The sequence below is a fragment of the Mus musculus genome, chromosome 18 (genome assembly GCF_000001635.26).
Source record: "Mus musculus strain C57BL/6J chromosome 18, GRCm38.p6 C57BL/6J".
NCBI lineage: Eukaryota > Metazoa > Chordata > Mammalia > Rodentia > Muridae > Mus > Mus musculus.
This window is the reverse complement of record NC_000084.6, coordinates 80,267,251-80,289,854: the sequence shown is the minus strand read 5'-3', so window position 1 is coordinate 80,289,854 and position 22,604 is coordinate 80,267,251. Positions and strand designations below refer to the sequence as shown.

Here is a 22,604-nt window from a genome sequence, read left to right as displayed (position 1 = left end):
AACCAATCACATTACTGGAAAAGCAGATTTTGAGAAGACACCACGCACAAACACAACCCAGGTAAAGGACCTCTGAAGGGTATGCAAACATGGGGTCCTGTGGAGGTCACCACTGGCTGGTGTTCCACAAGTGGTCGGACAGGTCTGCGGCTGCAGGTGGATAGAACCAGTCTGTATGGCATGACACATCTAGGGTCAGGAATCCCAGAGGCTCACCTCTCAGGCGACAGTGTCCCTCATAATCCAACAATACTAAGTTAACAAGAAAGAACTTCCATACGGTCTTCTAAGAGAGTGAAGCCCAGAAAGGCGGCTTTTAGTTCGCATTTTAAAATCAGGTAAAGCCACACTGCTGGGCTCAGAACACCTAGGGTGATAGAAGAGGGAGGTGGGGACAAAATATGGGTCTTGTTGGGTCACCTGTGCAACAACCTCACACCTGAGCTTCAGTCCCTCAATAGAGGAGCAGAGTATGTAGGGAGGGCTGGGGTCCCTCCACTGCCTGGGGGGAGGGGCGCTGCATCCAATCCATTACCTCTCAGACAGAGCCCAGGATTCTCCTAGGACAGACAGTCATAGCCGCCAAACTTCCAGAAGGCCTCTGTGACAGTCACACCTGTCCAGGCCCTCAGGAAATGCCGGGACAGTCATGCCTATACACTTATTGCAGACAGAAAGCAGGTGCTGCACTCAGGTTCCAGCCTTACAGTCAGGGGCACAAAGCCCTGGTCAGACAGCAGGTGAGCTGTACAAGGACATGCCATGGCCTAAGAAGAAACCAGATCTAGCTGTGACTCATGTAGATTTGAAACAAACCAACAGAAACCAAGAAAGACCCGGAGGCAAAGGTGACCAACTTGCCCCTCAAAGTTACAGATGTCTGGTGAGCACTGAATGGGACAAAACATGCAGAGGTGACCTACGCGACTCAGTTAGACACAGGGAGAGGGTGTTCAATAATTCATCCAGTGTTACACTAAGTGAGTGTGGGATTCCTTGGGTTTGACTCCAAAGTCTGGCACAGACAGGTCCGTAGCACCGGACATACAGCTGTAGCCCTGTGTCCCAGGCCACCTGTCCCTATCCAGGCCACCTGCCCAGGGTCCTCACTCTTAACATCCTGTTGGCCCCAAGTACATAGTTGTGTCTGTAACAGCAAACGGAGACATGAAGTAACTGCTGGAGCATGGCACTCCCCAGTGCTGGGGGATATTCTTAGCCACCTCCGTTCTTCCTTCAGATGGCCTCTATCCGGGAAAGATAGCTCCCTGGTAACGTCAACGCCACTCTGTTCCCGGGACAGGAATCTAACCGTGCTGAGGTCCTGACGTGCTCTGAATTGTTCAGAGAGTTAACAGAGGGAAAGGAGACCACAGTGTCACACACACATATCACAGGACACAGGGCTGCTGTACACAATCCTGGGACTCTTACTGGTTTGTTTGCTCTGAGGCAATGGCTGCTGGGTCTCCTCCACACCAGGATGTTCCTAGTCAGCGCCATTTTCATGGCACCACCCCTGAAATCCCAGTACTCAGGAGGCTGAGGCAGAAGGATCAAATGTTCACTGGGCCAGGCATGATGGTATATGCATTTAATCCCAATACTGGGAGGCTGAGGCAAGTGGATCTCTGTGAGTTTAGGGCTAGCCTGGTCTACATTATCAAGTTGTAGGACTTCATAGAGAGATCCTGTCTCAAAAAAAAAAAGAAGGAACAAAAGAAGAGTTGAAGGGCATTCTGGGGGTGTGGGAGTGTGGTAGAAATATACCACATCCCAAGAAGTTCTTCTCTTGTCCTTGGAAGGAGGAAACAGCTGGTCTAAGGTCTCTAAGCAAGAGACTCCCACAGTACAGGATATCCGCTCTCCTGTAGGGACAGCCTTGCAGTGGAATCAGTGTGGGTGTAGAGCAAGACTGTCATCACAGAGACCTAGATTTCCTGCTCTAAGATCACACTATAGCTGGTGGCCCAGGCATGGCTGCAGTTCCCGCTTCCGTCCCTCTCCTCTGCCTCTGCCTGGTGCTGACTGCTGTTTCTTCAGCGGGCCTCCTGGCCTGACCCTTCCTGTCCTCCCCACTGTTTTAATCTAGGCTCCCATTACCTCACTCTTGGCTCCAGCGTCAACCAGGCTGCCAGATCACTGCTCTTAAAATACCCCCTCACCTCATCCTTGTCCTGGGCAGCCGACAGGAATGGCTCTCTCTGGCACCCAAGACTGAAAAGCCAACTGCTGCACCTGCTCAGCTTGCCTTCCACTTCAGCCCACTGGCACGCTGACCACGCTGACCTCAGCCCAGGACCAAGTCACCACTACCGCCCACAAAAGCCCCGCCCCCAAGGCAAAGCTCTGCCCCAAGGCAAAGCTCCGCCCCAAGGCAAAAAGCCCCGCCCCAAGGCCAAAGGCCCTGCTCTCAAGGCCCACCCAAATCGTGTCCCCTTGGTAACTTGCGTTAGGCAAAGTTCTCTTAGATGAGATACCAAAAACTAAACAAAGAAGGAAAAGCAGATACACACAGTGTCTTCAGAGCTGAAAGTTCTTTGTTTGTTTGAGACAGCCTCCCAAGTATTACATCCCCACTATAGCTGGGGGTGACCTTGAATTTATAAGGCTCCCATCTCTACCTCCTACATGCTGGGGTTACAGCTGTGAACCTCCATGCCTAGTTTATGTGGTGCTGAGGATCAAACCTTCAGAGCCTTCTAGGCAAACACACTCTACCCACTGAGCCATTCCCACCCCTGGAGTGGAAGCTTAGGTGCTGGATAGAAAACACTGGAAGAGTAGGAAGGTAAGCCAGAGTGTGATACATGAGAAATATTAACAAATCACATATTTGATATGATTCTAATACCCCTGAACAGATTTTAAATTCCCTGTCCTCTTTTAAATTCTTACCGTAATTCAGTAATAAGACACTACAAATACACATGCTAAAATGAGCAGAGATCTTGAAAAGATACTGCTTCAAGGACAGAGCTAGGGCCACAGGAGGTTTTCGCTGTCATTTAATTGTCAGTGAAATGCAAACCAAACCACCCTGAGCCAAGCACTTCACACCCACCAGGGCGTTGGAACTAAACAGCAAATAAGAGCAACTATGGGGAATCAAGACCACACACACACCTACCCCCACCCCTCCCATCCTACCTTCCAACCCCCCCACCCTGTACAACTAGTAGAACGTGAAAATGTGCTCCCTGGAATACAGGCCTGCAATTCCACAGAAGATAGCCCCGCCCCGGCCATCACGTGACCCGCCCCAAGCCATCACGTGACCTGGCCATTCTCTGCCTACATGCTTTCTCTATTAAGGAAAACACGGCATGTCTAGAAGAACTTATCTATGAAATCGGGACAGCACGAGTCCACTGAAGACAGACAAACATCTCGAGCACCCACATCGTGAAGTCGTAGAAAGGAGCGAGGCTCAGGCCAGACACAGAAGGCTACACAGTGGATGATTCCACAGACATGTAATGACCAGAACAGGCAAATCAGGGAAGACAGAAAGCAAGTAATTGGTGTGGAGAAGGCTGGGTCAGATGGGCAAAGCTGCTAATAAGTTCAAGCTTCTCACCTCTGTGGAGAGATGATGCTAAAATTAGAGCACAACGCTACTCACAGAGCTTGTGCACGCACGAACATGCTCTAGTGGGTACTCTGCAGGCAGGTTATCCTGCAAGCAGAGTACCTAGCCAGGGTGGTACCTGGCCTTTCCACTCTGCCTTTCCACTCTGGGCACTATGAGCAGCATGTTTTCTTCTCACAGAGCAAACAGCGTAGGTTGACTATAGAGGTCTGGCAGTGATCAAGACATCTCCCAGGTGCAGGATTTCCCAAGAGGCTATGAATGCGACGGCCTGCTCAAGGGACTGCAGCTAGACCGGCATGACCACAGGATAAGCAAAGCCCAGTCTCTGGGAGCATCTCACGATGGCAAGAGAGCCCAGAGTCCCAACTGGGTCCTGCAAAGTGGCCTGAAGCTCAGCCTCCTTCCATGGGCTAAGCTTGCCTGCCTCTTTGTCATCCTGTTCTCACATGGCTTCCATCCTTACTCCCCAGGGCCCTGCCTTCCTTGCTAGCCCTTCCTTGCTAGATTCTTCAGACTCTGCCCTGCCTCTCCCTCCCTGTTCTGCACTTCCAGCGCCTTCCGCGGCTACTCCCTCCTGTTCCGTGCTGTTGACGGCTGCCGAACGCTTGGCATCCTCCCTCGTTTACACCCACCCCAACCCTCCAGTAATTACTTGTTAGGGAACAGTCTTCAATTCTAGTAAAACCTGGAGGAAGAAGAATGCAAACACCCCTACACACGCAGGATCCGCCTTGCAGAGGTCTGCTGCATTAATTAGTAAAGTCATTCCAAAAGCGTCATCGTTCATCACCGGCTCCAATGCCACAGCCGGTTAATATTTTTCAAGAGGGAAAACTATTCAAAATAGCTCCAAGATGGGAGATGTGTGTGTGTGCGTGTGTGTATGTGTAGATGTGTGTGTGTGTGCACACTTATCTATACACATGTGTACATAGAGTAAGACGTTCCAGGAAATATGCTCTGAAGCTACTAAAATTAGTCAGAAAGGAACGAATGCAAGTTCCTCTCAATTCTTAATCACTCCCCCACCACTCACCTCCCATCCCCTACTCACAGCCCCAGGAAGCCAGATATAAAGTACAGGTGGACTGAAGTCCCAGTGTAGATTCCTCCCCGCTATGGTGCAATGGCGTGAGCAGGTCCTTAGAGACAAGTGATAAAACCTATACGGTCTTCTTTCTGTCTCTCTGCAGCCTCTGGGTTTTCTGTGCATTGAAGTGTCTGTGCGTGTGCACATACAGGTCTTAAACCCATTTTCAATCAATCCCACAAAGTATCTGCACTCTATCAAACTTATCTGAAATGGCACGTTGTGTGACTTCAAGAGCCACAATCCCATAGAGCTGTGGTAGTCCAGCACTCCATCCAGTAGGTGGGGACACAGTAGGACCTGAGACATACCCAACTACGATTCCTAGTGGGCAATCCTAATAATGAGGGCACCATCCCTGCAGTATTGGGAGCTTGGTCAACAAATGCCTCTGTGCCCATGAGAGATTCTAGCACCTGGCCCTAGAAAATGCCCCAGCAGGGAGCCCTAATATCTCCTCTCCTTGGCTCCGCATCACTGACTAAAACATCTCTACTGTCAGCTGAAAATGGCTCACCTAACACTTGAGTTTTGGAACCACAAGTTAATGGCCTCCAGAGATCATCCTGTGGCTTTCCTCTGTGACCTGCACTGACACAGACCCAGAGCTACTGCTCTCCTGCACATCTATCCACCAGCCCCAAACCAGAGTTGTGGGATTGTCTTGGCTTCAGCTTCACCAGATGTTAAGAAAAAATAAATCCAGACCCAATTCAGGGCTCCACCCATCCTCACGAGGGAAGCGTGACCCACTGTGGTCATAACTGCCAGCCTATCTCTGCCCCTCCTGTGTAAGCATCACGTTCGAGCCTACCCTGTACTAACTTCTACGCTTTACACTTGTACCAACACTCTAGGAGTGCATGCGAGCATCACCCTCCAACCCTACATCCAATAAGAAGAGCTACAGAGGGATGTTAAAACCTGGTATCTGGCATGACCCCAACCTCTGCACTATCCACTGCCTGTCCCTTCTTACCAGGACTTGGCTTTCTCAACAAAACAGGACCCTGTGATTCCACTGACGACAGAGTATCACCAAGACACACAAGGGTGCACAGGGTGCCATGAACCTTCAGAGAAAGGGGGGCCGCCAGAGGTGGAATGGACTTTAGTGAGGGGTGGGTAGGGAGAACTGGACAAGGTCTCTGGGAGAAGGAGGATGGAGTCTCAGAAGTGCACGGGGTTTCTGAGAAGCTCTCAGTGTGGAGTCAAATGGCTTCCTTAAGGATGGCGCCAGATTAAATGCATGGCTGTGTTCTTCCCTCTTCCTCACCAGCTGACCTGCGCTGAATAAACGCTGTTTTCTTCAAGACTTTCCAATGGTCTATGGGAACCGTCCTGTGCTAGACAGATGTCTCCAGACACAGTCTATCCTCGTCTGCCAGACATTGTAGCTTTGGTAGGTCATGGCGAGTCCCGCTGTGAAAAAGCCATAGTTGGGGTACCTTTGGCAAGGTCATATATGCCTTACCACATCCAGTTGTATAGGTATCTGGTCCTGCATGAAAAGCTCTGCAGCTCCTGATGGGCTGTGGCCTCCACAGAAGGTTTCTGCCTCCCTCCCTGTCCCCCTCTAAATATATCTTCTTAGACAAGAGTCAAAGGCCCATTGTGTTTAAGCAGTGTGATTCCCCCCAGTGAGTGCTGTGGGAACCTCCACAGGAGCACCCCTACCTCATGCCCTCCGTGGAGCGGTGGCAGTAGTTTCGGTACAGCTGTGGCACCCCCAGCATGGCTTCAGTCAGCACAGCCAGGAAGCCCAGCGTCTCCACAAACAGAGCCGAGTCGATGGACAGGTAGGTGATGTAGCCCGCCACGCCCGTGAAGGCCAGGACACACTGCACATAGTCTGAGAAGCTGCTCCAGTGCCAGAAGTGGTGAGGATCAAAGTCTAGAGGGAAGGAGAGAGGGAGAGAGAGGTGCCTCAGTCGGGTGAGCACATCGGGGTTCCTGGCGAGAGAGATACCAACAAGGCATGGGCAGGTCCAGTCAGCACAGGGAGTTGAACCATGGGACAAGGCAAGGTCATTGTGAGAGATGTGGGTGGGGTCAGCCAAGGTTAGTGTGGTGACGAGGTACAAACGGGGCAAGGCCAGTGAGAGGAGACACGGCCAGGGCAAGGCCAGTGAGGGGGGAATTGAGTGGCTCAAAGTCAGTGTGGGAGATGTGGATGGTTCAAATCCAGGGAGGAGCAGTGGGAGCAAGCCAGTCAGTGTGGAGGAGACGCTAGCAGGTCAGTGTGGGCTGATGAGAGCAATCCAACAGAAGCAATTCTAGGGACTCTTGGTACCAATGTTAAGTCCTTTAGGTTAATTCCAATATTCTAGGAAAGAACACAGAGACTGTACCATAGCCTCTGGGATCTGATGCCTGGGTTAGAGGGACAGCTCTGTCCTCTGTAACTCTGGTTAACGATGTGTCTCCATTCACTCGGGTTAATGAACCCACCTCCTGGGACTAACGGTTAATGGATCAGTCTACAAGTCTTAACTGTTTTCCCCCCATGAGAGGGACTCGGTCAGCACACAGTACTGTCACTACGTACTTGGTCACCGGCACAAGAGCCCGTGTTGCCTGATGACAGAGTCTGGAATATTCACAAGCGATGCCGTGAGGGAATTAAATGACAGCATCACCGGAGACCGTGGGAGCTGCTGTGGGGAAGCTTCCGAAGAGAAGGGAACCCGCCGTAGGAGAGGATGCAGCATGGCTGTGCCTGACCTGGCTCTTAGATCCCAAGTCCAAGACAGGAAATTCCAGCAGGTGTAGGTGGGCAGGGCCAAGAGATGCCAGAGATGCTAAACTCTGCTAAGCCTGCCTGCTTTTAGGGAGAGGTAGGATTTTTCTTTCCTTTTCTATTTTTGTTATTTTACTTTGGGGGCTGGGAAAGAAAAAGTCCTCACACAGGCTAGGCAAGTGCTCTACCAATGAGCTACACCACAGCCCACTGAATACACTCTGTAGTAAGGAAAAGAGCTAGCCAGCATCCTTAGCCTGGTATCCCTGTCTGAAATGAAAACTGGATAGACTTTCACATGCAAATCGCAGGAAATCTGCAGCCCTGGGGTTTTCAGGGTTTCAGCCTCCCCTGCATCAGCATTTCTGCATCTGAACTGTGCATCGTCGCCGTCGGAATGAGCAGACTGCCATCTCCCTCTGTTCCAGAAGAAATCGGGGCATGGTGGTGTGGCACACACTAAAAAGTGGGGAGGCGGAACACCTAACTTCCAATTACTCAAACAACACACACACACACAAAGGCCATTCCTAATACTACCTAAGGGGTTCGCTTATCTAAGGAAGCTAATTTTTGTTTCTGGGGAGTAGGCCAGGACAAAAAGGAGTAGCCTGGACAAACCCCAAGAGAGCAGAGGCCAGGTCACCATCAATGACATCTCATTGTGTCACATACTACCTAACCTGGCAGGATGTTGCCCCACGCCCACCCCACTTACTAGGCTCAGAGACACAGAGGAGTCACCCTGTCAGAGATTACAAGTCTCATTAAAGCCTGGACCCAGGAGAAACTCTACAACAAAGAGCTGCCTTCCTGAGTTTGGGTCTCTGGGGTATCCCCCATCCCCAGCCTCAGCAACAGGCAAGTGCCCCCAAAGCCTAAATGTGTTATCAACACATCAGTGAAATCTGACAGGGCCAACTACAGGGCTAAAGCCATGTGAGAGGAAACGGAAGTGTTACCTTCGCCATCTGCAGCCAAGGCCTCCAGTGTTGGTCCGTTCTAGAGCCTTCTGGATGCCAGCCCAGCCTGGACTCACTCACAGCTCCAATGTGCCCTGATCATGGCCTAAGGAGCAAGCACTGGCCCCTCAGAGGAGAAGCCCAGTCCCGAAAGGAGCCTTCTCTGGGGAGGCAGGGGCAAGCAGGGCTAGCCTGCACTACAGGACCCCACAGACACTCCGTGTTCCACCCTCAGAGATTCCTAACAGAGCGCAGGAAAGAGGTCAGCAGCCCAACGCAACATCATCACTGTGGCATGTGGTGACCGGGACCTGGAGGCCAGGGGCAGCCCTTCAACAGCAGGTAGCAAGGGTCACATGAGGGACAAGCCTGGCTCCCGGGATACCTGGTCCCTGAAAGGCGGTGAGAAGATATGGAGAGATAATGGGGATGACACAGCACCCCATGTTTCCTCCAGAAGACAGAAAGGTAAAGAGCTCTGCAGGACACCGACACATTAATAACCTAAGATGGACGCATCTGAAAGCCCTCCTGTCCTTCTGAGTCTATGGTATACAACAAGATGGATGGCCCAATACATAAATAGGCAAAGGGAATAGACAGAAAGTGGTCAAAAAACACACGGAAGAAAACCCAACATCCTTAAGCCTTAAGATCAAGTCGTCCTGGACCCCCTGAGGTCAGAGCAGCCCTAATGCTACTGTGAGGAGGAAAAGACCCCGGGGCCATCACAGCATCAAGAGCACAAAGAAACCAAGTCCAGGCCAGGGTTTGGTTTTAGTTTTTGTTTCCCCTTAACAGCCCATCTCTGGGGCAGTGGTGGATACCACCACCTTGAGTTTACCTGGGGCAGCTTTGACGCCTGTGGTGTACAATCTGTGTTCCTACGGCAGCCCGCCAGCACCCCCGTGTGGCTTGTCTGTGCCAATTCAGGCGAAGCCTTCCCACTCCCTTAGAAGCAAGGGAAGAAGAGATCGCATTCTCTCCTGAGAGCAGCGGGTGTGCTCTGCAGTGTCAGGAACCCTGGCAGTTAGGGCCTGGGTTCTCTTAGCTCCCCACCTAGAGTTCAAGCCACTGAACTGACATCTGGCCACTGAAAAGGCAGCACGAACCTCAGAACGAGTGAGGAACAAGGTACAGGGCTCTCTACTTGGAAGTGACAGCTCTGCTCCAGGTCAGGTCCTGCCCCGCCCGGCAGTAGGGCTCACCTGTGAGAAGATGCGCAGAAAGAGGCAGCTGATGCTTGGCACTAACATGAAGTAGGGGCTCAGGAGACTGAGCTGTTAGAACCGGTGAGCTAGGTAAGAAGAGACCACCCCAGTGACAGTACAGCAGGACGGGTAACACTTCACAGCTCCACCCGGCGAGTGGGACTACGGAATGCTTCTCTCCAGCTCCCTAAAGTACTCAGCTTCCAAGCTCCAGAAAGGTCTCTTGTGGCCCACATGCTGCTCCATGTGCCCTTGTGGCAGAGACACAAGTCAGGATTGTGGACTGAAAATGGCAGGAACCCAGCTGGCCACCCAGAACGAACTCCTTGGTCTGTGAAGCTAGGAGAGCAGAGAGTTCACACCGGATGCAACTAACACCGACCACTCTTTCCCTGAGCACCCCTGGGCAAGGCCACACAGGGCGGCCACGAAATGAGCCTGAAGTCATCAGACCTCTGGGTCAGTAATCTACAACAGCTCTCACCATCCTGGGGACACCAGCATCAAGGGTGATTTCCTTAAACCAATCAGAACAAACAGGGAACACAGTACCCTGCCCTCAGCTGGGCAAGTCACTGGACAGAGGAGGGCTCTGCATGCACAGAAACTCATGGAGAATCAGTCTGGCAGAGCCACCTCCCAAGCCCTTTCCCTATGAGTTAGATAAGCATGTTCATTTTCAAACCCAAAGGCCCTTCTCAGAGAGCTATGACACAGCTGCTTCCTCCGCCTTCTCCCAGGGTCCCACCAGCCCACTACACCACACATCCCAACAGGCACAGAACTCGGCACATGCCTGACTCCAAAGGCTCAGTACAAAAAAAAAAAAAAAAAAAAAGAGGTCTACAATGTCTGTGTTGACTGTACTGAAAGGATGTTTTATAAAATAAACATAAAGGGTAATTTCATTCATTTCATTTACCCGAGAGATGGGGCTTTGATCCAGGCTGCTCTCAGACTCCTGGGACTCCTGAAGAGTGGCACTCCAGGTATTGCCTCCTGCACCTGGCTTTTTCATCTTCTTGGATGAACCCACACTTCTCTGCATGGCTCACACGCCAGCTGCATTGTCTCTTCAACAGCAACGTCTGACTTTCACTACAGCCTAGCAGGACTCTCTGCCCAGATCACCTGAGATTCTGAGACAGTTATCTAAGCACTCCCCAGCACATGTTTGGCAAAGTTAAGAGCAGACCAGGGTGCTCCTGGAGGTAAGACAATAAACGTGCTCTGCAACTTATCTGAGCTCTTTGTCTGGAAGATACTGAGGCCTGCTGAGAGCAACATTCTGGGTAGTTACAGAAGAAACACTCAGCCTCACATGGCTCAAGGAAAAGATTCATCATGGTCCAAATTTAACTTGGTGATGATATCTATACAAAAAAACCAACCCCGCGTGAGAAAACAAATACACGGGTCTAGTCCTGGCCAGCCTGGTTCAGATTCAAGCACAGCCTTCCTTCCTGCCAATGCACACAGGAACTGACATCAAGGTAGAACCCCAAGTCCCAGGAAACCTGCAGGAAGCCTCCAGGGCATGGCAGCTCACCTGGAGAGATGACAGGAGTCACATGACCCACACAGCATCATCTTTCTCTCTGACTGAAGGTCAGATACACCAAGTCTTCAGGAGAACAGCCAAGGCCTCCTGCAACTGCTGAAATGATCTTCCTGGCCTTCCAGATCAGACTGGTGGTCCCTACTCAACCCAGCCCTGCCCTCACCCACAACAGACAAGGGATAGGATAGGCTGCAGCTCGGCCAGAGGCTGGCTCGGAGACCCAGAATCAATGTTCTGGGAACACAGCCCTAGCCCACTAAGGAAGCTGGCCAGCAGTCCTGGTGCTGCCCATGTTCAGTGCCCCCTCTCCCAGCTTCCGCAAACTCCAGGTGCTCCAGGAAACTGGCTGGGAGCACCCACTGCTTGGCCAAAACAAGCAACCCACCGAGGCCAGCATCCCACTCAGATTTGAGGTTACACAAATAAGGTTCTCATAGTGCTGCTGCTAGTGTGGTACCACATTGCTGTGGCAGCCACTCTGAGAGGCAGGGAAACTAGGGTGAGTAGTGTTTGTTATATATGGGCTATTGGTGCTGGTGATTCTCTGTGTCTCATTTCAGGAGTCCTTTCTGACTCTATCCTACCAACATAGCAACAAAGGACTGGAAAACTCAACTCCAAGTTTCTCCGTCAATGATGTGGACAGACAACACTGAACCATGTGGTCAGCCTGGCCTGAAACATTTTTCCTTAGCAGGGTTCCCCTTCAGTGGAGAGATGAGCCAGCAGAGAGGGGGGTACCGTGGCCCACACCTGCCATGTCACCTTGCAGAGCACTCTTCAGTGTCACCATCATTGTAGCAGGTAGGATAGCAATCTCTGTTCTGAAGAGTCCCATTCAAGTTCTTGACAGCACAGCTCAAAAATAACAGAAAGGGCCCAGCAAGGCTCTGGCCCAGCTAGCACCAGAATAAAGGGTTTTATCATTCGAAATGGTGCCTTCATTTGAAAGTGGTTTTAAGGTTCCTGCTTTCCCAGCAGTCTTAGGTACACAGTTCTCAGTTCCAACACTAAGCCACCATGAAAACACTGATCAACGCCTCTGTCAGAGAACAACACTGATGCACATGGCCGGCCTTTATGAACTGCCTTCCCTAATTCTAGCCTCAGGGGTTGAAGTAAAACAGAACAGTCAGGTAAGCACTTGTAGAAAGCGGCAGGAAGTCTTGAAAAACTGGAGCAGAAAGCTGGGGAGGCGGGAGATGCTCCCCGCACAGGGGCAGGATGAGGGCTAACCTGCCACAGTCAGCATGCCCCTCACCTGCTGAGCTCCTCTGCCCTGGGCTCCACCCCAGCCAGCCCACTCAGGGCTGGGGCTCCTCAATGGGCTAAGGCTGAGAATCCTGGGTGGCCCTATGGCACTGTACACAGAGTAGGGGACTCCATACCAGAGGGAGAAGGCTGAGCAGGGCAGAGCTGTCCTCAGAGCAGCACCTGTGGTTCTGCCCCAGGGACAGAGATAGGAGCAGAGAGTTCAAAGCCCTCCCTAAGAGACAGAGCATAGGCAAGCCTAGACACATAGTCCTAACAAAAGAAGGAAGACCTGAGACCTGGAGGAAGTTGAGTCAGATATGTCTGGACACCCACGGTTCTTACACTTGGGGAACTGAGACAGGAAGACAGTGGATACCAGGCTAGCCTGGGCTACATAACCAGACCCTGTTTTGAAGGCGAGGGGAAGCAAAAGAAAGAAGTGTCAGCTAGTGGCTGTGTGGGCAGCTGAGGGGAAAGGAGCAGGCAGCTCAGAGCTCAGAGCTCGAGCTGACCAAGGAGAAGCACAGCAGCTAGTACCATCAGGCCTGCGAGACGGTGGACTCCGCCGGGCCCACTCAACCAAACCTGGAGACCAGCACACAAGACCGCCTCCCCCAGGGATGAGAGTAGTGCCACGGCTGTCAGTGTTACTTTTCAATGTCCAGTATGCAAACAAACACGGAGGGGGTAACAACAACCAGAAGCAAGAAGCTGTTTGTGAAGAGATGTTAGACCACTCCGGAAACACAAACTAAAACAAAACTTCAAAATAACCTTGTAACTATACAGTGAGAACTAAAGGAATCCAAAGAATATAAAGAACCAACAGAGGTATGAGGACGTCATCTCACTTGGCATAAGAATGTTTCTAAAGGGAGATCAATCAGTGAGAACCAGGAGAACCTGGAGCCAGCTGCAGGCTGTGTCTGAAATAAGAGCCATTACTGGTGCTCAACAAGAGATCTGAGCCAATGGAAGGGTCAGCCAACTTCAAGATACTTCCACGGAGATGCTGCTGCCTAAGGACAGAAAATGAACAGTGCTTCTGAGAAACAGACACAGCACCAAGTGCAGCAACACAGGCATAGCGGGCATCCTGAAGAGGAGGAGAGGAAGGAACGGGCAAGGGACTCACACTGTGACCACGGGTTCCCGCCTACCCGAGAAGCTCCGTTACCTCCAAGTACAGAAACACAGATCCCAATACCTCACCAAGGTGCGGCTGAATGTCAGAGACAAGGACAAAATCTTAGAAGCGGCAGGAGAACAGAGATGTCACTTACAGGGGACCCCCAGGAAGATGAGCCAACCACTTCTCATCGGACACAATGGAGTTCAGAAGGCAGAGGGATGGCATTCAAAGGGCTGAAAGGAAAATCAACCGTCAGCCTGGAGGAAGCTTTCCACAGGAGAAGAAACCAATGTCCCCAGATAAACAAGAACTGGGCAACTGTGGCTTTCCATGTGGAAATCAAGTGACCTAGAGGTCATGTGAATGCTCATAACAAGAATGAAGTATGCATAAAGGAAATGATGTACCTTGCTCCAAAAACATACGAGGGAGCCGGGCATGGTGGGTCCCACCTATAATTCTAGCACTGAAGACAGGGTAGAATGCTGAGGACAGTCAGAGCTGCATTGGAAAACAATGTTTTAAGAAAAAACATTCCCTATGTGCGCGAGCACACACACACACACACACACACACACACACACACACACCTTTCTTAACTGGCTTACAAAGAAAGTACCAAAAACCAATATGTTACGGTGCTATATGGGGTGTTTTAACACGCCTTCCATAATACAGCCACCAAAGCAACACAGGAAGACAGTAAGGCCTGGCGGTGGTAACTAAGTTCCACAGACAGAAAACAGGATAGCCAACACACAGAAAGAAGGTTGACACGGTAACTTCTCTCTGAAAGGAGCAAAATCTATACAAAGTAACAATTCAAAGGCACACGGTTAGACTTGTAACACCCGTAAACAAAATGCATACATAGTCCTCACACCACCAGAAGAAGGAGGGAGGAATTCCACAAGGATTTCTGTGTCTCACCAAAATGAAGTTCATACAAATTTAAAAGATTCTGGTAAGTTAAAAATCTGTACTGTTAGCCTCAGAAAACCCACTAAGAAAAAAGTTATCACTATATAGTTACAAGTCACTAAAGGAATTGATCACTTACTATAAAAGCTGTAAAAGAGCAGGTATACACAAACCACAAATGAATGACAGGCAGAGATCAAAACCAGCAAACACGAGTCAGATAAGAGGGCAGAGATTGCTTTGTTTGAGCCAACGTTTATTTATCTACTTGTGAGTGCATTGGTGCCCCGGTGAGGATCAGCAATCAGTTTGTAAGAGTTGGTTCTTTCCTTCCATCCCATGGGTTCTGAGCCAGGCTCAACAGCAAGCACCCAATCCCAGCTTAACCGGCCCGCTGGCCCTGTGGTTTTTTAATTATGTTCTGAGACAAGATCTTACAATGCAGCCCAGGGTGGCCTTGAACTTGCTATCTGCCTGCCGCTCTTCGGAGCATAACCACAGGGATTCACAGAGGCTATGCTAATATTGGAGTAAGTTGCAAGCACAGCTGTGGGGTAGGCCAGTTACTCAGCACCTTGGGAGGCTGAGGCAGAGGGTCAAACCTTCAAGGCCTGCTTGGGCTGCAGAGTCAATTCAAGGCTTAAGCAACATTAGTGAACCCAGCCTCAAGAGAAAAAGGGAGAAGGCTGGGGAGGTAACTTGGTGGTAGTGTGTCCTGTGCATGAGGCCCTGGGTTCAATACTGGGCAGGAAGGGGGCCTTCAAACAACAAAAATGTCGTAGAAGGCATTTGTAATAACAAAAGGGCCAGTCTCTAACAACTACATACGCACCTAACAACTGCTCTGAAATCAAGAAAGCCACACCTGACAGAAGTGAAAGAATTAACAAGTATTTGGAAGTTTCGATGCCAGCTTTCAAAATAGATACAACTGAGCAGATAAAACAGGAGATAAGAGAAGACCACGGCACTGCTGTAAACCTCAACCCAACAGACACCCGCTTCCCTCAACAATGAGACGCTCCTATAGCAACAAGGACCATCTGAGACGTTCCTATAGCAACAAGGACCATCTGAGACGTTCCTATAGCAACAAGGACCATCTGAGACGCTCCTATAGCAACAAGGACCATCTATCTCCTGGAGAGACTCCTTAGGAGAGGTCCCAGAACAAGCTTCACTCTGGAGGATCTGAATGGACGCATTTCTCTACAGTTACTATAGATGATAACAGAAGTTGACAGAGAGATTTGAGGGATTCACAAACGAGAAGGTTGCCAGATATTCTTCAACTGTGAGTGGGTCAGAGAAATTTTGAAGAAGATGAGAAAACACTTTAAGATAGGAGAAAAAAAAAAAGCATAGCAGACCAAAACACACAGGAGGTCAGTCCACCATCTCGGAGTAGTCTCATGGCTGTAAACATGTTTCATAGTACAATAGGAAAAAACCCTGAAATCAATACTCCTCCATGCAAGGGACTCAGAAGAAAGTGCTAAGGCAAAAGCAGGAGAAGACAAATAATGGGGAGGGGGGGTTAAAGTGGAATGAAGCAAACTAGATAAAGAAAAAAAATCAACAAAAGGAAAAGTTAGCTCTTTGAAAAGATCAGCGAAACTGACAAGTCCGTAAGGAGAGAAGCAAAGGAAAGAGAAGGGACTGAAATGACCAGAATAAAGAATAAAAGCCCTGGCACCCAGGGCCAGGAAAAGGGATTTAAAAAGAACACGAAGAAGAGTGACTACACCACAACTGGAGACGTTTGTTGGGATGAATCTGAAACCAAGCCACAATACAGATGAGCCAAGATAGGTGACGAAAGTGACAGAGAATCTAGCTGGGTGCAGAACAAGGTAGGGCTGCCACTGTTAGAGAAGAAGCCCAGGTGAAACCAGCCATACAAGGAAACCAACCAAAACTTTCAAGAGGATTGACGGCGGCCTTTCACAGACACTCAGGAACTTACCTCATTACCCAGTATTCAGAATAACACTGGCTTATATTTAACCAAAATAAAACCAAAGCCATCAAGAAAAAAGGACTGCAGACCAAAACTTTTCATGAGTAGGGACATTAAAAGCCCTCAGCATAATATCAGCAAACAGCACCCGGCAGTTAAGAGGTAACTAGACACCATCATCAAACGGAACTTAGCTCAACACACAAAGGTTGACCCCCCCCCACACACACACACACGCAAAGCCCCATGAAAGCAGAATAAAAGGCTGTCATGTCCACAGACACAGCACAGTGCCGAGCCAGGGTCAGCGTCATTCATGACAGCAAAGCAAAACCATATGAGCATTAAAGACAACTGCAAAACCCAGAAGTCCTCAGTAAAGCCAAGAGCAGAACTCGCACGTCTTGTCTCGCCTCTGTCCAGTCAGGGGATCTGGAAGACTGGAAGGAAGAAGCAAAATGCTGTCCCTTCTCGCAGGTGAGGTGACTTTTCAGGTGGGCAATCTCTAGAAGTCTAGAAGTACAGGAACCGGTGCCGGAGCCAACAGAGCTCAGTAAGGCTGCAGCAGAGCCCACACTGACAAAGCCAGTGCTCCCTCTGCATACTAGCAGTGAGCACTTGAAGAGGGCATGAGGGGTAGTAACTCCACTAGCACACCATCAGTAGGGACGGCTTGTGACAAGCACCAAGCTTGTAATCTTGAATTCTCCACGTCCACTCTTCTTCCCTTTGGTCCACCCCTCCCTTGAAATCGGCAGGTTCTAAATAGTCCAGGCCGAGAGCAGCGGGCTGTGGGCTAATAAGTGTGTCCTGCCGTGAACAGGCCATGCGTGGTGAAGCGACTCGAGGTGGACGTGCTGACAGAGGGACAGGCCGCAGGGTGAAATGGAGTCAGGGTCTCAGTAGTACATACCCAGGTAGGGCCGCCTGGGGGGCACTCTGAGTTCTTCATCCTTACTGTCTGTGGCTACATTTAAAGAGAGAGAGAGAAAAACAAACAAACAAAGAGAAAGGAGACAAAAACAGACTGGTTTTAACACTGGCAAGCGGGGATTTCCTAGGATTGTTGAGTTTCTAAAAACAAACAAGCAAACAAAGGACAACATTAAAACAACATCAGAGCAGGGAGAACGATTTTTGTTTCTTTGTGTTCAAAAATCCACTTTCTGAACTGTTCTCCAATCTACCCTCTTCTAATAATATCCTGGGACAGTGAACAGGAGTATGGGGTGGAAGGGGAAGGGGGAGAGACTGGGGGAGTGGAGGGGAGGGAAGGGGAGGGGAGGGGAGGGGAGGGGAGGGGAGGGGAGGGGAGGGGAGGGGAGGGGAGAAACGCCACCAAATTTAAGCCTGCACATTCTCACTCCTTTCCTGCAAACAAGGGACATTAACAAGGGCTGTAGGACAGGCCCCATTTCTCATGTCCCTAGAAGCTCAGGGAGCCCGTGGTTGAGAACAGTTAATCCGGGGCTGAAATGTTCTCTCGGGCTGCATGGCACAGTAGTTCTAGAGTTCACACAGCAACAGCTCCACTGCCAAAGGGCAGCCAGTTTAACAGTGAATGTGACAGGTGTGTAGCAGAGACATTGTGATGAAGACACACAGCCTGCCTGGGCAGACATCTCACCTGGAACAGGCAGGACATCAGAAACCATCAACAGGTTATACTTTAACCTCCCAGCTAGCCCTGCACCGGGTCAACAGCACACAGCACTCCATGCCAGGGTGCCTCGGGCCAGCTGGCAGCTCTCCCTTTCTGGGGTTTAAATTGTTGAAGCAGATCTGAGGTCATAGGTTGCGTCCCTACCAGCACTGTGTGGAAGTAAACAGCTCAGAGCTGAAAGCAGAGGATCTCTTCACGTGAGGCGCTGCTGAGGAGGAGTGGGGACCTATCATTGAATCTGTGATCTGCAGGCCACAGGCACCATGCCTCCTGGCGCCCACTGTGACTTGGCCAATTTTACCCACGTCTCTTTTAAAGATCAAGACCCACGAATGCAGAAAGAGAGGGAGAACATGCTGGAACACTTGGACACAAAGTGTGGGCAGAGCAAAGGACCAACGGTGACCCCGGACGGAGCTGTGTAAGACCTGTCATGGCAGCGGGCACCGAAGCTCCTACAGTCTCCGGTCTCCACGGTCAGCCAGGCTTAGCGCTGAAAACTGCTGTGTAGAGAGCAGGGAGACGGGAGAAAGTCTCACACTGAGGAAAGCACAGGGCATTTGCAACCATCACCCATCCCCACAGATCTGTTCCACTCTCCAGAAGAACCGGGGGTCTGGGTGTGGTCCCAGAAATGGCTGGATGCTATGCATCAGGAGTGTAACTTGGGCCCTAGTTGTGTGGAGTGTAACTTGAGAAACTGTGTTGTTTCTGGGCTTTTATGTTTGTGTGTGTGTGTTTATTAGTCAGGGTTCTCTAGAGTCACAGAACTTATGGATAGTCTCTAGATAGTAAAGGAATTTATTGATGACTTACAGTCGGCAGCCCAATTCCCAACAATTGTTCAGTCACAGCTGTGAATGGAAGTCCAAGGATCTAGCAGTTACTCAGTCTCACACAGCAAGCAGGCGAAGGAGCAAGAGCAAGAGCAAGAGCTAGACTCCCTTCTTCCAATGTCCTTATATTGTCTCCAGCAGAAGGTGTAGCCCAGATTAAAGGTGTGTTCCGCCACACCTTTAATCCCAGATGAAAGGCGTAGCCCAGATTAAAGGTGTGTTCCTTAAACTCGGAGATTCAATCTTCTGGAATCCATAGCCACTATGGCTCAAGATCTCCAAACCAAGATCAAGATAAGGATCTCCAAGCCTCCAGATAAGGGTCACTGGTGAGCCTTCCAATTCTGGATTGTAGTTCATTCCAAATATAGTCAAGTTGACAACCAGGAATAGCCACTACAGTGTGTGTGTGTGTGTGTGTGTGTGTGTGTGTGTGTGTGTGTGTCTGTCTGTCTGTCTGTCTGTCTGTCTGTCTTTCTCTCTCTCTCCCAGATCCTCAGATGGCTATGTGACTTCTAAGGCCAGATTGCAAGAAAAACACAGGCCAGGTTGTTTTTTACCTACTTCAGATTTAGGGTAACCTGAAGGTTAACCTAGCCCTCGGGTGGGAATTCTGAAGAGCTGATCCCAGTGTGCCCTGTTTCCCCAAGACCACCCAAGTTGGCCGCACGACAGGCTGTAGACAATGGCTGCAGGTGGAAGGGATAGAGAGGGCCACTCAGGAGAGAAAACTGAGGTAAGCCAAGCTTAGAACTAGGGTGAGATGCAGGCCTGACACACAAGTTCTTGCTGTAACAGGCCTCACAAGAGCAAAGCCTTGGCAAAGGCAACTTCTCACACACAACACTCCGTAACAATTTACCTCATAAGGTTCACGGCTCAATGGCTCTTACTCACGCACAGGGGCATTCACCATGACCACCAATTTAGAACATTTTCATCACAGTGAAAGAAACCTCTACCCATAAATAGATACTAGCCACCTACCCCAGAAAGTCCCAATCTGGAGCTCTGGGCACTAAGAGATGAGACACATGTCAGATAAATTCAACCTGACTCTGAGGCACATTCTGTCAAATAACTAGTAAGAGAAATTTAAAACGGAAATACACTATAAAACAAAACTTAAATTAAAAAAGAAGAAGTAAATTAGAAACAAAATCACTCAAATGAACACACGAATCCAGTCGGTAGAGCATCTGGGAAAGGGCACCGCTCATGGGGACTCTGGGGCTCTTCTCCGCCAGAACACGAGTGTGTAATCCCCCAAGCTACCCACTGTTCTAGCAAACACATTGCTGGCATTGTTATTCTCACTTGTGAAAGTGGCGTGGGCGATGGCACACATCCCATAATACTCTGGGTTCCTGAGACACAGGTGGTGGAAGAACAGAGCCACGTCTGAAGCCCAGATGCTCTCAGAGCCACAAAGGCTCAGCAGGAAGAATGTGTACAGAAACAAGGGGCTCCGAGTCCAAAAAAGACCTCCCACCTCGTCCCACTGAAAAAGCCAGATGACACCTGTCCTGGCTGGTTTTGTGTGTCAACTTGACACATGCTGGAGTTATCACAGAGAAAGGAGCCTCCCTTGAGGAAATGCCTCCATGAGATCCAGCTGTAAGGCATTTTCTCAATTAGTGATTCAGGGTGGGAGGACCCATTGTAGGTGGTGCCATCCCTGGGCTGGTAGTCTTGGGATCGGTAAGAAAGCAAGCTGAGCAAGCCAGGGGAAGCAAGCCAGTAAGCAACATCCTTCCATGGCCTCTGCATCAGCTCCTGCTTCCTGACCTGCTTGAGTTCCAGTCCTGACATCCTTTGGTGATGAACAGCAATGTGAAAGAGTAAACTGAATAAACCCTTTCCTCCCCAATTTGCTACTTGGCCATGACGTTTGTGCAGGAATAGAAACCCTGACTAAGACAATATCCATGACCTGTGATATCTAATACTAGAGCTCTGCTAAGACACAATTCACTGTAGTCCAGAGCAGTAGTCTTGTAGTCCAAAGACCTAGCCCTTCCACCCAAGGGCTCCCATTGAACAAGTGAGCACCAGCAGCCAGGTGGAACATATCATGCCAGCAACCATGTTGGAATGTATACATCAACTTAACGTAAAGGCATCATTGCAGCTCCTAGCAAGTCAGGTGCACACTGATGGAGACTTTCGTTTCCGCCACACACCAAACCCCTGGACACTCAGTCACTGGACATGGAGTCACCTCTGCCCAGAGGTGCTCTACCAAACACGTGCACAAACACTGTGCAGTCCTCAATGATAAAGGGTCTCCTCGGGTGCCAACAACCCTGACATCGGTGTCCTGAAAGCCCAAAAAGACTTCCTGGAACCAATCCAGTCACTTTTAAGATTCTTTTCCAGGTCAAAAAAGACAAGAGAGGCATCAATTGCTATGGATGCCTACTGAAGTATCTACCTCAGAGCCTCCTGGAGGTCCTCCGGAGTCTCCAGCTCCGGCCTGAAGTTGCTGCAGAGTGCTGGAGGTCCACATGGAGTTAAGATACCAACAGATAAACCACAGTTCATGGTGGACGGTGCAGGGAGAAAGGAGGCTGGGGAGGGGTTCTAAATCAAGAGTAATTAATGTTAAAAAGAAGAGAAAGACAAACACATCAGTCCAGCTACTGAGCAACACAGGCGACCAGCCCTCACAGAATGCCTGTGCTCAGACCCTGATTCAAGGAAGCCAAGTAGCCAAAAGTCAGAACCAACCACCAGAAACTTCCAATGTCTAATGGAATTCTAAATGTCTGGTTATACGGAATTGTGCATTTGTATGGGTGGCATGGGTATTCTGGCTGTTTCCCACGTTACCTTCTGCAGCGGTGGTTCTCAACCTTCTAATGCAGGGGTCCTTAAATACAGTTCCTCATATCGAGGTGACCCCCGCATTATAAAGTTATGTTTGTTGTTACTTCATAACTGTAATTTTGTTACTGTTATAAATGGTGATGTAGAAGGCTGGGGAGATGGCTCAGCAGTAAAGAGCACTGACTGCTCTTTCAAAGGTCCTGAGTTCAAATCCCAGCAACCACATGGTGGCTCACAACCATCTGTAATGAGATCTGACCCCCCCACCTTTCTGGGGCATCTGAAGACAGCTACAGTATACTTAGATATAATAAATAAATAAATCTTTAAAAAAAATAAAATAATGGTAATGTAAATATCTGTGTTTTCCCATGGTCTTAGACAACTCCTGTGAAAGGGTCCCCAAGGGGGCCACAAGCCACAGGTTCAGAACTGCTGTTCTAGAGATATATTTGAGTCATTTATAAATGCAGTGACGTCTGGGGTTTGCCTTGAGACATGCTGGACTGAGCTGGGAAGCCACTTAGTGATAGAGGACCTGTCTAGCACAGACAAACCTGGGCCCCAACCCCAGTGGGTTTGGGGGTCAGGGTATAGGCTCAGGAGGGGTCAGGGTGGGTTCACAGTGTGGGTTCAATCACAAAATGGGCGTCCTCAGACTTTCTCTTCACTTTATAAATGTTAGTGATTTTACATACTAAAAGCTGAAACTGAAAACCAAAGCACCCCCAGCACCCCCAGGACACGCCCACAGAGCACATGCCTGGCGGGAAGGGACTTCACACTGTCCCACGGGACCACCCTTGCTCCCTGCCTCCCCCAGAGCCAGTACTTAAAGCCCTCATTCTAG

The 22,604-nt window shown here is 49.9% G+C and overlaps 1 protein-coding gene across 13 annotated transcripts in view; it reads right to left on the bottom strand.

Annotated features, from left to right (window-relative positions):
- Slc66a2 (solute carrier family 66 member 2) overlaps positions 1-22,604 on the bottom strand; it is a 37,484-nt gene that overhangs the window by 2,870 nt on the left and 12,010 nt on the right. For 4 of the 13 annotated variants that reach the window (XM_006526520.4, XM_006526519.1, NM_025861.3 and 1 more), the window contains 2 exons: positions 17,340-17,393; positions 6,363-6,579 (listed from right to left, as the gene is read on the bottom strand). The exons of 2 other annotated variants lie outside the window; for them this stretch is intronic. In XM_006526520.4, the coding sequence (XP_006526583.1) occupies positions 6,363-6,579; positions 17,340-17,393 (271 nt within the window). Of the gene's footprint in view, positions 1-5,969; positions 6,108-6,362; positions 6,580-14,708; positions 17,394-22,604 lie in introns of those variants that run through there. 7 more of the 13 variants (NM_001164420.1, NM_001164422.1, NM_001164421.1 and 4 more) reach the window with 4 other exon arrangements.